This window comes from Chrysochloris asiatica, unplaced genomic scaffold, assembly GCF_000296735.1.
Source record: "Chrysochloris asiatica unplaced genomic scaffold, ChrAsi1.0 scaffold00030, whole genome shotgun sequence".
In the NCBI taxonomy this organism is placed as follows: domain Eukaryota; kingdom Metazoa; phylum Chordata; class Mammalia; order Afrosoricida; family Chrysochloridae; genus Chrysochloris; species Chrysochloris asiatica.
Window position 1 is genome coordinate 18509825 of NW_006408548.1, and position 15542 is coordinate 18525366.

General features: G+C 40.0%; 1 protein-coding gene across 2 annotated transcripts in view; it reads left to right on the forward strand.

The window, feature by feature from the left end:
* The window catches only part of THRB (thyroid hormone receptor, beta), a 549876-nt gene extending 541555 nt beyond the window's left edge, over positions 1 to 8321 (forward strand). Inside the window, exons 9-10 of one of the 2 annotated variants that reach the window (XM_006851626.1) lie at positions 5775 to 6033; positions 7969 to 8321. In XM_006851626.1, the coding sequence (XP_006851688.1) occupies positions 5775 to 6033; positions 7969 to 8210 (501 nt within the window). In that variant the 3' untranslated portion in view covers positions 8211 to 8321. The remainder of the gene's footprint in view (positions 1 to 5774; positions 6034 to 7968) is intronic. The other variant, XM_006851625.1, reaches the window with a different exon arrangement.
* Positions 8322 to 15542: the final 7221 nt, after the last annotated feature.

Genomic DNA, 15542 nt, shown 5'->3' on the forward strand with positions numbered 1-15542 from the left:
AAAAACACACGGAACCACTGCCAGGTGCTTGCTGCAACCGCAGCTCTCTGAGACCCCAGTGTAAGAATGCATGGCACCTTTGTCTTTCTCAGTCAACCTGAGTGATGCTTTCTTAAGACCGCAGGAAGAGAGTGTGGAAGATCCCTGCCTGCCATCCCCTAGTTTGAGCATTCTCACATAAAAGCATTTAGGCAGATGACTGAGATTATTTGCCTGTGTGTTGAAACAAATCTTACAGGGATCTGCTCCTCTTAAAGGAAAAGGTCATCTGGTATAGATAGGATACACCATCAGTGATCCTTTGCAAATAATTATTCAGCTTTTATTTAATTTTGATTAATCATCAACAGTTCAGAGGGTTTTTTTGTTTCTTTTTAAATTTCTATTTTACCTACAGTCAAACTAGTTTACAAAAGCAGGGCTTGCCCAAGTTTGTATACTTTGTGACAGATAAAACAGTAAGTGGTTTGACCCAATTAGTAATTAGTCTTTGCTGTTCTGTGCCAATGGTTCTCAAGAGTGGGATCCGAGGGGCCAGCAGCGTCACCTGGGACCTTAAGAGAACTGCAAAGCCTCCAGCTCTACCCCAGACTTCTAAATGGGACACTCAAAGGGTGAAGCCCAGTGATCAGTATTTAATAAGCCCTCTGGTGATTCTAATATAAGTGAAGGCTGAGAACCACTGCCTTTGGCATTAAAGCCTACTTGGTTAAGCAAATTCTCCTATAATTGTTGTTAAGTGCCACCCAGTCAATTCCTACTCATAAGATTTCCAAGGAACTGCTGGTGGGTTTGAGCTGCTAACCTTGTGGTTCGCAGTCCCGTGCTGATCCGACAGCACCACACCAGGCATCATACATATAAGTATGTATGTACTCCTTGGTACATAGAGTACTGTTGTCGTTCAGTGCCATTGAGTGGGATCTGACACATAGAGACCCTGTATAGGGTTTCCGAGGAGTGACTGGTGAGTTCGAAAATGTGGTTCAAACCAACCTTGTGATCAAGTGTTTATCCTACAGCACCACACCAGAAGTCCTACCTGAGTTTTTTATTTCCTACTATACACTTTGAGTCCTGGTATGGTACTGTAGGATAATGCACTAGACTACAAGGTCCATTTGAGTGGCAAGATTGGTGGGTCAAACCCAGCGGCCAATCCTGTATAGGGTCGTGGTGTGGTACTGTAAGATACGCACCGAACTGTTAACCACAAGGTTGGCAGTTCAAACCCACCAGGCTCACTATGAGTCAAAACTGGATGGCACTTAACAACAACACTATACACTTGAACCAAGAACCCAAGAATGTGACTGAGAAATACACATTAGAATCAAAACAAAAGCAAATCACAATTTTTTCCCCTTTGGCTTTAACAGAAATTTATTTTTGCACAGTGTGGGAGGCTAGAAGCTCAAATTCGGATTGCTGGCTCTAGAAGAAGGTTTTGTCAGCCTAACATTCCTTGGTCTTCTCTGTGTATCATGAAATCAATATCTTCCTGGATTTAGGAGCTTCAGTTCTAAGATCCCAAGTCCAAAGGATGAGTTCCACTCCTGGGCCTTCTTTCTTAGTAGTAATAGGTCCCTCTGCCTCTGCTCACCTCCCTCTCCTTTTACCTTTCTAAGATAAAAGATGTTGCAGGCTGTACCCTTCATATCAGATCAGGGTTGCGATGAGAAAAGGGTGTTGCAGTGCACTTTTAATTCTCTTATTGGTTTGTCACATAATGGGGAATCATAACATAATTGCCACAGCATCATTACATAACTGCCAAATCACTGAGAATCACAATCCAGCCAAGTTGACACATATTTGGAGCAATACATTCCACCCTAGGCCCCCCAAATTTAGTTCCTTGTCACATGCAAACATTTTCCCCGATCATATCACCCCAAAAGTCTTCCAAAGTACAATGGTAGAACAGGCACACAGTAGACATTTCTATTGCAAATGGAAACAATTAGAGGGAAAGATGGAATAACAGGCACCAACTAAGTTAAAAACACAATAAATTTTTTTTTTACATTAGCTCTCAATGCTTGAAAATACTCCTCTATCCTTGCTCTAGGTGTTGGCCGTGTTCACTGGATTATTAGTAGAAGCCCCTAGACCCTGGGTTTCAGCTCTGACCTCCAGGCCCACTGCTCCCTAAATTTGTGAAAGCCCCATTCTCCGAGTCCCACAAAGTGGTGACTACAACTCCCTAGTCCCCAGCAGGCTCCATTCTGACCCGTGGGGCACAGCAGTCCATTCCCTTGACTTTGAATGGTATCCCTATCTTAATGACAACTCCACACTCTGGAACTCAGTTGATGAAGATCCAGCTCTGAAACCTAGGAAACTCTGGACCCACCTTTAGAGCCTCAGAAGCCATTGACCCTACATTATGAGAATGAAGCAGCTTCTTAGCTTCTGCTTCCTAGTCCCTTATTCTCTAGAAGAGGTAAGGCTGATCTCTGCTCTACTCAATCAAGTGTTACAAAGTTCTTTAGCTCTACAAATAAGTGCCCAGAGGCACCCCACAACACCAAACCTTGGCCTGAAGGATCTCAGCTCTCTCGCTCCTTGGGTGAAAAAGCCGAACTCCTCTAACAAGTGCCCAAAGACACCCCACTCCACCAAGAAGCCTCCTACACAAAGACTCTCAGCTCTCACTCTGTGAGTCAGCTCTTGTGCAATCTCGTGTAATCACCTAGTTCTGCTGCTGCAGTTTCTCTACCCCTGCTTCTCGCCATCTGTGCCATCTCCCGTATTACAGCTCCTCTCACTTCCTTCTGAGCCCTCACCAGAATTGCCTTTGACATCCATCATTCTACCAACAGCCTTTCCAAGGCAATCTAGGCTTTTGTTATTAAGCCTCTCCTCATTGTCCAATTCCAAAACCACTTCCACATTTTAGGTATCTGTTAGAGCAGCACTGCACACTCCTGGTACCAAATTCTGTCTTAGTTCTGTAGTGCTACTGTAAAAGAAATAACAAGTGGATGGCTTGAACAAACAAAAATTGATTCCCTTACAGTTTAGGAGGCTAAACGTCCAAGTTCAGAGTGCCAGCTCTACGTGAAGTCTTCCTCTTTCTATCAGCTCTGGAGAAAGAATCTTGTCTCTTTTAGCATCTTTAAACCCAGAATTCCTTAGCAATCTCAACACTTCGTGGATCAATGTTCCTCTGTATCTAAGAGCTTCGCCTACAGGGGCCCAGTTCCAAAGGATGCCCTCCACTCACAGCTCCTTTCCTGGTGGCAACAGGTCCCTCTGAGCTCTACTTACTTATTTAATCTGTTTTCTATCTCAAAACAGATTAACTCAAGATATAAGCTAACCCTATAGATTCCATCAGTCTCATTAACATCATAAAATTGAAGAGTTGCAACATGTAAGAGAATTATATCATCAGGTTAGGGCTGATCATATACCAGATCACATCATGAGGGTGATTACTTGATTATATAACTGCCTAACCACTGAGAATCATGGCCCAGCCAAGTTGAGACATATTTTAGGGGGATGCAATGCAATCCATGATAGTCTCCTAGTGGTGCTGTAACAGAAATACCGCTAGTGGATGTCTCTAGTGAATAGCAATGTGTTCTATCACAGTTTAGAAGTCCAAATTCAGAAAGACAACTTTAATGCAAAACTTTCTGTTCTGTCAGCTCTGCGGAAAGGACCTTATGCCCTTTCAGCATCTGTAGGCCTAGAATTCCTTGGAGACAGTCACATATCTTAGCAACGCTCTTCTCCTGGATCTGGGAGCTTCACAGGGCAGGGATCCTGGGTCCAAGGGAAACAGTCCACTCCTGCCTCTTCTTTCTTGGTAGCAAAAGTTTGCTCCACAATGATCTTGTTAAATAGTGGAAAGCAGAGAAATAATACATGTTGGATTCCAGAATAAAATAGGAATGACTTTTATTCTGTAGAAAAAGCTAGTCAGCTTGGAAATAAATGGTCAGGTGCCTAGACCCACGAGTGAAATGTATGAGAGATACTGTATTTTAAATGTAATTCCATATTATGACTTTCTGTTTTATATAATATCCTAATTGAACTAGTCAAGTGTTTCCAAGAGGTTTCCCCAAAAGAATTTGTACCAATGTTAATGAAGAGATCGAAATTATGTAGCTTTGATGCATTTATTATTTATGAAACTTTATCAGACCTCAAGTGCTTTACAAGTCTGTTGTCTGCATCTCTTGAACACTGAAATTTGACAAATGTTGCTTCAAATCCCAGCCTAACCCACAAAACATTCATGTGACTCATAGCATGTTATTTAACCCATCAGTATCTGGGTATCTACATCTGTAAATAAAATTAGAATTAAAATATTTCCCTCATTGTATTAATGTAGCGATTAAATAAGGTGCATTCATCAAAAACACCCATTAACAGCCTTTGAAATTATTTTGATAGTAACATTTAATTAAACATTTTCCCCACCCCCCCAAAAAAAATGGGAGTTTTATTATTTTGCTTATTAGCAAGTCCTTTTTATATTTTATTATTACTAATGCCATCACATTCTCAAATTATCAATAGATTCGAATTAGCAAGATAATTAAATGAGGTTAAACTTAATTGTCTACTATTTAGTATTGTTCATCCCAAAATTTCTATCATGTAGTTCCAACAAACAACAACTGACTCTACTGTTTAGCTGACAACTGTGCTTGTTGTCAAAAAAAACCTCTGTTTTCTGAAACAAGATTGTTGTTGGGCTTCTTAAAAGCAAAAAACTAGATGCACATAACCCAGAGATGTTAAAAAAAAACACCTTGCTCAAGGTCACGCAGTGAGTTACGGACGGAGATGAGATCAGATCTCAGTAATCTTAATTCCTAGAATGTTCTCAGAAATTCACCAGAATTACCCAACTCACTGGGTAATTCTCTTGTAGACAAAGAATGATAGAATGGTAGCATCTCAGAATAAATCCTTAGTGTTCATGAGAAGGGAACATCAACATGAATGAAGTCCACAAAAAAGTAGTAATCAGAAATAGCTCTGTAAAAAATTTAGCATTTAAAGATCTTTTTACACCAAATTATAAAAGTCTAACTTTGAACATGTTATCAGAAGGGACTAGTCCCTGGACAAGGACATCATGCTTGGTAAAGTAGAGCTTCAAAGTAAAAGAGGAAGACCCTCAAGGAGATGGATTGGCAATGTGGCAGCAACAATGGGCTTCCAACATAGCAACACTTGTGAGGATGGTCCAGGATCGTTCTATTGTACACAGGGTGGTTATGAGTCAGAACTGACTCAATGGCGCTTAACAACAAATGAGCAAACTGATCCCTTTTGGATTTTTTTCGTAATGAGATACAAAATGACTAACATTTCATTGAACAGAGAAATCTGATTTATTTCTGTTATACCAATTCTGGTACCATTGATCAGAGAAACAGGTGAGTTTAATACAAACCTTGTCTTCTAATAGTTATCAGCTGGGGGTTAGTCAGGGACTATAATGCAAACTCCAAACTGGAGAATACAGTTTCACACTTTACTGCAATACTCATATATCTCTCATAAAAGAAATGCAAACTACTAAGATTGAAGCTGATGAAGATTACAACCAATTTGGGGTCCTAAAGATGGTCCTGAGAGTGTGCAGCCAAGTAGGAAATTGAAAAACCACATTCTGAAAGAATCCAAGATGATAATATAAATCAGAGAAGGTTGTTTCTGTTGCTTTTAAGATACTCCGTGTTTTTCCTGACTGACACTTGTCCACTTGTTCTTTGCTGATTTGGGCTGGTTCTTTGCAGCTGCCATGTGAAGACCAGATAATCCTCCTCAAAGGCTGCTGCATGGAGATCATGTCTCTTCGCGCTGCGGTGCGCTATGACCCAGAAAGTGAGACTTTAACTCTGAATGGAGAAATGGCAGTAACACGAGGCCAGCTGAAAAACGGGGGTCTTGGGGTAGTGTCAGATGCCATCTTTGACCTGGGCATGTCCCTTTCTTCTTTCAACCTGGATGACACTGAAGTAGCCCTTCTGCAAGCCGTTTTGCTCATGTCTTCAGGTGAGTAGGCAGACTCATGAAGTAAGTCTGCACAGAGTTTTTGACTGTATAGTGTTCATTCAAGTCATTTAAAGAGTTTTCAGTCTCTGTTTAGCTTCAAAATTGTATCTCGCTCTCCTTCAACAAGCAATCAGGGATTTACCAATGAACTGGGAACTGAAGGAGGATGTCAGATGTCAGATATTTTTTCCAGTCCCCCATGGTAGTCAAAACAGCCATCTGAACAACCCCACGAAATTTCCCACCTTCAGTGGATGCTCCTCAGCCTGCCTCCTTCTATATGTATACAGAATACGAGTGTGAGTAGAACACTGGAACCCATGTATGAGGTGTAAAATCTGTTGTTAACTCAGCTGCAACTGAAGCTTCAGCTATCTATTACTATGTAACGTATCCCCTTAAAACGTACTGGCTTGAAACAGCCAAGATGGCTGAGGCTGGGACGTCCAACACAGCTCAGCCCTCTCTCCACTTAGCCTTTCTTCTGTAAAGGGATTTTGTTTAAACTCAGAAAGTGGGGCTGCCATTAGCCCTAATCCTTCCTTTCGGATGGCTGTTTTTCCACTTAGGACAAAATGGCTTCGTGTTTCTGAGTTTAACATAGTGTCCTCCTGTTAGTTGTTAGTTGCCAGGTAGTTGACTTACACTCATGGTGACCCCACAAACATGAGAATGAAACCCTGCCCTGTCCTATAACATCTTCACAATCGCTGGTATTCTCAAATCCACTGTTGCAACAATTGTGTATCTTGAGTGCTTTCCAACCTAGGGTACTCAACGTCCAGCACTCTATCAGACAGTCTTCTATTGTGAGCCGTAGGGTTTTCATTGGCTGATTTTGGTGAGTAGACCATCAGGCCTTTCTTCCTCATCTTAATCTGGAAGTTCCACTGAAACCTGTCCACCATGGGTGACTTGACTGGTATTTGAAATACGGGGGATATAGCTTTCAGCATCACAGCAACATACAAGCCATCACAGTACAATAAACTGATAGGCATGTGGTGGTCCTTTAAATTAAGCAAAACTTATTTAGGATCCTGGCGTGCCTTTGTAAGATCAGCGCTGGACTTCAAACCATAAGGTCAGTAGTTCAAAGCCACCAGCTGCTCCTCAAAAACCATAAACAGAGCTGCTATGAGTCAGAACTGACTCTATGGCACTTAACAACAACAATTTAGATTTCTAGGTAGCTACATACGCTTGCAGTATGAATTCATTTGACTGGAGCTATAGAGAACAAACCAGGGAAAAACTGCTATGTGTCTTTTGCCTATCTGTCATTCCTCCTTTGGTTCCCAGGCCTCCTGGGATGTTCCCAATCTCTTCTCCCATCTCCCCTTTCTCCTCATGCCTATGCTTGTCCTCCACTCTCTCCCAGGCAGCCAGTGCCAGTGCAAATCTTCCCCTCATTGTGCAGAGCATTTCAGTTCTCTCTGTTAACCATCTGCTGCGTTTCCTAGGAGCGAGCCGCTCCCTTCCACACTGAAGAAGGTAATTTGTCTAAACCAAAGGGACACATCTGATCAGAACACTGAACCCCTCCACATAAGTTATATATCTTCGTCTGATACCCCAGGGTTCACAGGTTGTATCCACACTCACTCTTGAGAGTTGGCGAATCCCCACATAGACTGTGAGTCTGTCCCATTAACCAAGCCACTTGCTATTGAGTTGATTCTGACTCATGAATCCATGTGTCTCAGAGTAGAACTGTACTCCACGGGATTTTCAGTGGCTATTTTCCAAAGTAGATTGGCAGCCCTTTTTTTCTAGGCACCTCTAGGAACCTCTAGGAACTTTCAAGCTTTCAATTAGCCGTTGATCAGGTTGCTCACCTTGGATAGGACAAGACAAGGCTTCTCCTTTCCATCTCTGAATTAACATTCTTTCCAAAACTTCCAAATTGACATCCATCTTCTTTCATCCCCTCAGATCGCCCAGGGCTCGCCTGTGTTGAAAGAATAGAAAAATACCAAGATAGTTTTCTGCTGGCCTTTGAACACTATATCAATTACCGAAAACACCATGTGACACACTTTTGGCCAAAACTCCTGATGAAGGTAACAGATCTGCGGATGATTGGAGCCTGCCATGCCAGCCGCTTCCTGCACATGAAGGTGGAATGCCCCACGGAACTCTTCCCCCCTTTGTTCTTGGAAGTGTTCGAAGATTAGACAGACTGAATTCATTCTCATAATTCCTACAGCACTACGGGGTGTCATTTCATTCCATTGCCTAGCTCTTTTTTTTGTTTGTTTCTTTGTGTTGGGGGGTGATTATTTGGGGAAGAAAGGGAGATATTTCTTGACATAGACATGGATGAAATTGCCCCTTAAATGCGGGTACTTGTAACTATAGCATTTTGTTTTCCAGTCCTTTGATGTGAATGCTCTGAAAGCTTTACAGTTGTGGGGGGGCGGGGGTGGGGAACAATCATGAAGTCACCAGCACCAAGTCATCACCAGCTCCCATCTGTCCCTCATCAGAGATTCAGCAAGCAAAATGGCGCCACAGAAGACTGTTGCTCTTGTTAGTTGCTACCTAGTCAGCTGGGACTATGGCGACCCCATGAGTGCAGAGTAGAACAACGATACAGGAATTTAAGACTGTGACCTTTCAGAAGTAGATCACCAAGCCTATCTTTCTAGGTGCCTCTGAGTGGGTTTCAACCGCCAACCTTCTGGCTGTTGTTGAGTGCTTCATCATTTGCACCACCTAGGACAGAAAACAAAAGAAGCCTTAAAACCAAGATAATATTATAATCTTGACCTAATCCTTATTTTTGGAGGGCTCAAATTAGCAGGGTACAGATCACCTCTGATTAGATATGGCTGTCAGTTTTGTAGAGAAAGATCCAAACTCATTTGCAACTATTCAAGAATTTTGTGTTTTCAGCCCCGTTCATTTTCTCCTAGCAGCATTACTTAACATGCACAGGAAGATGTAGTCCTTGTAAAAGTTGAGCTGTCCTTTTCAATATCATATTTATGCTCCAGTGATATAGTTCACATTACACAAGAGCCTGACTCAAAGATGTATGGATATTTAATTGAGGCCAACCAAGGGGAAAGGAAAAAAAAAAAGTTTTCAGTGAACCCAAAGAAATTAGAAATCTTCACCAACGTCAATAACTTAACAGTTTCCTAAAATTTACATAGCATTACCTCACAGTAGAAAAGCTTCTTTACAGTTTAGGCTTATCGAAAATTTCCACAAAAATCAAACTTATTTACAGGATGTTGTCACTTTTCAATGGCATCTGATCTGTCATCTCCCAAGCTCCAGAAGTTAGTTACTCTGATTGCATCTTTGCTGAGCTGACACCAGATTTCCCTATGGATCAAATCTTCTAATCAAGGAGAAATAACAAGCTGAAATTTGAGTCTCATTCTGGAAGAATTCTGAAGAGAGATTAGCACGATTACATTTCTGAGTTGAAGGAAAATGCGGTGTTATGAGAGTCCCTTCATGTGCTGATGATGGTTTTCTGCCAGTTTTAGATCTTCAAATGCTTTGTTTGACTCGCAAATGTTTCCTAGTCCCCATCTTTCCTCTGAGTCTGAGGCATTAAATAGCCTCTCACTAAACATAGACAGGAGCGACTGACCCTCTCTGTTGCTGTTATAAGGTTGCCCTGATCCTACTTCGACTAACCATTACTGTTGAGTCCATTTCAACTCATAACAACTCAATAGGGCAGAATAAACTACCCCACAGGGTTTCCAAGTCTGTAATCTTCAGGGGTGGAGACAGCCACAACTTTCTCCCTCAGAGTAACTGGTGAGTTCAAACTGCTAACCTTTCAGTTAGCAGCCAAGCACTTAACCACTGCACTACCAGGGTTCCCATTGACTGATATGGAAAATGCCTGCAGACTGTGTGCACGTACAATCTCCTCTCCCCTCAACTGCCTCCCCTATGCTGGAATAGCAAGCTTGTGCCCAGAAAAAAATGGTGACACCTCATCACTTCAACTTCAGAAAATGGGCAAAGAATGTACCCATGCAATTGAATGTACCTCATCTTTCACTGGCACAGAAGATATAAACTATTCATTTGCCTGCCTTTTACTGCCTTATCCTGGAGATACTGGGGAAAATAAGCCATATCAGTGAGGTTCACCTAAAAACGAAGGAATGTAAGTCACTGTGAAAACCAAGTTGATTCTTTTTTTTTTAATTTGGTGGAGCATAACGGGCCCAGAAGTCAGGGTGCCTGAATTCTATGTTGTGCTCTATCAATCACTGGAAGATGTGTGATTTGGGGTCTTGGTTTTCTCACCTGTTGAATGAGTCATTCAGATTAGATTCTTGATAAACCCTTCCCATCCTTATTGTATGAATTTCAGGGGAGTGGAGAATCTGGTTGGATGGTCTCGTTCATATTCATATTTCTAATTTTATTAAATATTAAGTATGAAGCTATTAGCAGTTAAGAAAAATATATTTGATATTGGCTCAAAATAATGTTGAAGTTGACACAATACAAATGAAAAGGCAGCATGGCCTTAGAAAACGAAGGAGAGGAACAGCATTGAAAACCCAATAGGATTGGAATAATCTGGGAAACAGTTGCATGTTTAGTAGACTGAAATAGTTATTCTGGTTTATGGGGAAAGGAGACAAAAAGATCACTATAGAACTTTCTAACTAGTCAGAGAAAGAAAGTAGGTGATGAAATTAAAATTATAAGCATGAAGGTAATAGGTAGATTATCTCCCTTGGCTTTATGTACAGGTAGTATTGGGGGGTGGGGGGCTTTTTCTAGTTAGTCTCTAGACATTCTCCTCAAATGCTTACTTTGCTAACATCGCAGCTCCCTGTGTTTACTCTACTTGGAGAATTACTCTGAAACAAAAGTATCTAGCCATAGTCTATGCTCTGGGGTAACTCGGAGAAGATTTGTGCTGTGGGTGAAGTTTTCCCTCAGGAAGGAATGAGAGGCAGGCATGGAGGGGCCCATGGACTCCTCAAGCAGCCTTCCCTGGGAAGTTTCATTTTGTTTGACAAGAATTCCTAACATCAGACAGACCAAGATTCAAATGTAAATACAGAGCTGATCTACAGGTAAATCAGAATGCTTTGGGGATTAACTATAACTGGGAATTGGTCAAACAGCACAGTATATCTACAGTACCCAGCCAGACCCAAGTAAAGTCATTTGGGTTGTTAGCCTCTTTAATGGTCCAAAAATCTTGTTAAAGGCTAAATACTCTTTTCAGAGTAGGACACGCATAATATACCTGTGTGGACAGGAAAAGGAGTCACAGGCTCCTGACTCTGGTGGTCACAGCAACTAAATTCATACCTTGTGTCACTGGTTGAGGTACGAAGAGCATCTCACAACTCCCATCTCATAAAACTCACTTGTGATGGATTTACTCTGAATTTTAATACTTTCTGTTCTTTGTATTGTCAGAACTTTCAATTCAAGCGTGAACCTAATTGAAACACCTTCAAACCATCTCCCACAGTGGGGTGACACCCCAGTAGAATAGAACACTTATGTACAACTGAGATCTTATTTATAAATCAGTTAACATTTGGAGATGAGCGGTGTGGAGTGTGTGTGTGTGTGTGTGTGTGTGTGTGTGTGTGTGTGTGTGTGTTCCTCCCTCAAGTGTACTTTGCTCTTCAGTGTCAACGTGCAGTATTTCCAGATACAGTGATAAAAAGTAAAATCTCTTCTTTATGATTCTGCTCAAATCACCACGTGCCACCTCAGAGCTTTTTCTAGTCAAATGAGCCTCGGTCCTCAATGACGCGCTTGACGTGTTGACGCCTCAGTCCAGTGCCGTCCCTCAGCCTTCAGTGCGGTTACGGGGTGATCACCCACCCCGGCTCTGCCCCAGCAACGCTCTTCTAGTTGCTCTTCTGTGAACAGGTGTGCAAGCCCTGGCGCCTCCTCAACACTAAGTCAGACTCAGCCTCCATGAACTGCTGAGCACCCTTGAAGCATGACATCGTCAGTGATACATTTTATTCTATGGAACTCTAACCTATTCGTGTCATATTGACCTTTTGCTGCATGAGTCCTAAATTATGAAATCGGTCTTATGGTTTTTGAAATGTAGCCAGCGTTTATAAGGCTAAACCTTTTTCATGAACTGAATTTAAGTGATTAATCAAGTCACGTTTCCTCTCCAAAAGGGGAGCGCAGACATCTGAATCTCTTTGCCCTTTACAACGGCTATAGCATCAGGTTCTAAAATAAGCTCATTTTTCCTGTTATTTTAATAATATGGAAATATTAGTATAGTGTTTCTTTTGATAGTGATAGACTATAATCCATATTTAAATTTTATAGAGAAAAATTTTATTGTACTGTGATGTAGATATTTATTACCCAGGTAAGGATTTGCCCGGTGTGTATTTTTTACAATTGAAACATTTTACTTTAATCTTTCAAAAAAAAAAACATTAAAAACACACACATACAAAAAAACAAAACAAAAAAAAAACCCAGACTAGGGGAAAAAGGTTTGGCCTTGTCACAGAATTTGTACTGTGTGTTGTATAAATGTTTGCAAATGCAAAACGTGTGCATTACTAATGTGTTTCCACATTAATTAATGCCTCCTTCAAGAGCAATATCGTGCAGGTAAAATGCTGTGTATGGCTTTCTGTTGCACCGTTAAAGCTGACCCACCTTATGCACAAGACAATCAAATAGACATCTGCCCTCCTCAGGATGCAGATAATACTCATGTAAATTACGGAGCACAATGTAAGACAAAAGAAGACACTTTATTTAATTACACAGACATCGTTGATACAAAAAAATATCAGGGCATGAATGAATGAGCTGATGTTATGCCATTTCTTTTTTCTTTTGGTTCTTCCTAATTGACTTGACATTTTTTCATTTGAGCATAGAGCCAAATTAGTTCTCTAGGCTCTCTTCAGAGAAAACACTTAACTTTTTTTGCCTCCATAATGTTTTCATGCCCTGAGAATCAGAAAAACACTACAGAATAGGAAAAGATTTACAGTCATCGGAAGATTTTTGTTTTGCAAACAGTGTTAAGTAATATTGCTAGATTGGTAATATTTTTTTCAGCCTAAAACTCTGTTGAAATCTGTGATTGAAATGTTTTAAACTATCCAAAAAGAAAATTTGTATATTTGGGGAAAAAATGGATTTTTACATAGCTTTTGTATGCAGATATTAAATTGTAATTATGAATATAGTAGGCATAGATAAATTCATAAGCTTAAATACTAAAAAAAAAAAGGAAAGAAAAAAAAGAAAAAGCTTATAACTGATATATTTTTCTGTCTCTTTCTTTAAATGTTATTTACTAAATAGGCACAGTGTTGCCTGCTCAGCTACTACCAAAAGGGAAGGAAATGGGGACATACTGGCATTTGTTTCATCAACATCTAATAAAATGAAACAAATGTACCTGGGAAGATGGTATGGGGGAGAGGAGGAGAGAAGTAAAGGACTAGTGGGGAATTATCTCTTTGAAAGATGCCATTGAAGACTGTGACCATCTTGTTTTCTAAAAAATGCCTCAGTATATCATTGATTTATGGAATTATATAAACCTCAGCAAATAACATATACCTGGATTCCCACTGCCCTGAACATGTTAGTTTAGGACCTTTTGTGTGGCATGTGACAGAAACCTAAGTCAAATTGGATTAAGCATAAATCGGATTTATTGATTCATGTATCTTGTATCTGGAAAGTTTCAGAGTCATATAGTTTCAGGCATTATTCAGTATTACTTATACAGGGTCGCTCGCTATGGGTTGGAACCGACTTGATAGCACTTAAGAACACCAGTAACAGAAGGTACCTCTCTATCTCTCCATGTATATTTTCTTCTGTAGAAAGTTCCATCAGGTAGATTTCATGCTCGTCTGGCCTTTCACCTTATGATGATCCCCAATAGCTCTGAGACTATCCTTCTAAGTCAAATCCAAAGGAAAAGAGTTTTTCCTCAACTATTCCTATGTAACTGCTGAGCCTAATTCTCACTGGCGCCAATTGAGTCGTATACCCATTTCTGAACTAATCACTAAGGTGAGAAGAATGAATATACTAATTAGTTTAATCCTCTGAAATATACTTTTCCCTACAACTGGGTAAAGGAAAAGAGGAATGATCAAACCCATCTAAACTATGGACTGAAAGTTGGGACAAGATCTTTCCTCAAGGAAAATTTTAAGTCTTGCTATTACACAATAAATTGGGAGAAATGGTGGAAAAGCAAAAGAACAAATACCCATGCTGAACGGTAAGTCTGAAAGCACATCCATTTTCATTACAGCAATGAGGTCTCTTTAACACAGAAGGTTTGGTCAGAATATTAACCAAATAAACAGTTTCCAAAAACATTTCTAATTACTTCTTTCTTATCTTATGAAGGAAATCAATATAGGTCAGATGAAGCAAGCATTTACTATTTTCCTAGAGTAGATTAGATCATAATACTATTTTCTAGTTCTTCTATATTCAAAGAACTATATGATTTTTATATTTACCTTTTTTTTTTTTAATTTTTGTACATTACATATCAGCCAACTCCACTATAATTAAAATATTTCTGTACTCTCAAGGAAATTATTCTACTCTGACCTCTAGTGTTGTGCTGTAGGATCAGCACTGGACTGTGAACCACAAGGTCGGCAGTTCAAACACACCAGTCACTCCTTGGAAACCCTATACAGGGTCAATGTGAGTCAAAACTTACTCTACAGTACATAACAACAACATGTTCATAGAGGAGTCTATCCTAGTGTGATGCTGTAGGATAAGCACTGGACTGCAAACCACAAGGTCTGTGGTAAAAATCCACCATCCACTCCTGGGAAACCCTCTCCAAGGTTGCTATGAGTCAGAACCGACTCAATGGCACTTAACAACATGCTCATATAACCAGTTGCCATTGAGTTGACTGTAACTCATGGCAACCACATGTGTGTCAGAGTAGAAGTGTGCATCACGGGGTATTTAATGGCTTGTTGTTCAAAAGCATATCCCCCAAACTTTCTTCCAAAGTGCCAGAGGATGAACACAAATTTCCACCTTTTCAGTTAACACAATTTCATACATGTGGCATAAATGAAGACTTTATAAATGTAGTTCCTTTACCATTTGTATCCTTTTCATCTTAGCCGCTTACATTTTTACTTTATATTCTTAGAATCAAATGATGTCTTATGTTACCACTGATCTTTTCTTCTTTCTCCATGTTTACTTTTGTTTCATTCCTATGTCTCCCATTCTCTAGTGTAACCTGGTAACTTTAATAATATGATTTTATTTTTAATACTTTATGGTTTCTACTTAAAGAAAATTTATATTACATTTAAATATTTTTCATTATTCTTCCTTAACCTTTTTACTCTTTTTGCTCCAGCTTATCGTTTGTATTTATATTTTGTGGGAACAAATTATTTAACTTTTAAGCCTCCGGTTATATGTTTTATTCTTTTTTTTCTACTTTAACTACTGTCATTGTAATGAAATACATTCAAACTTTAAAATGTTGATTT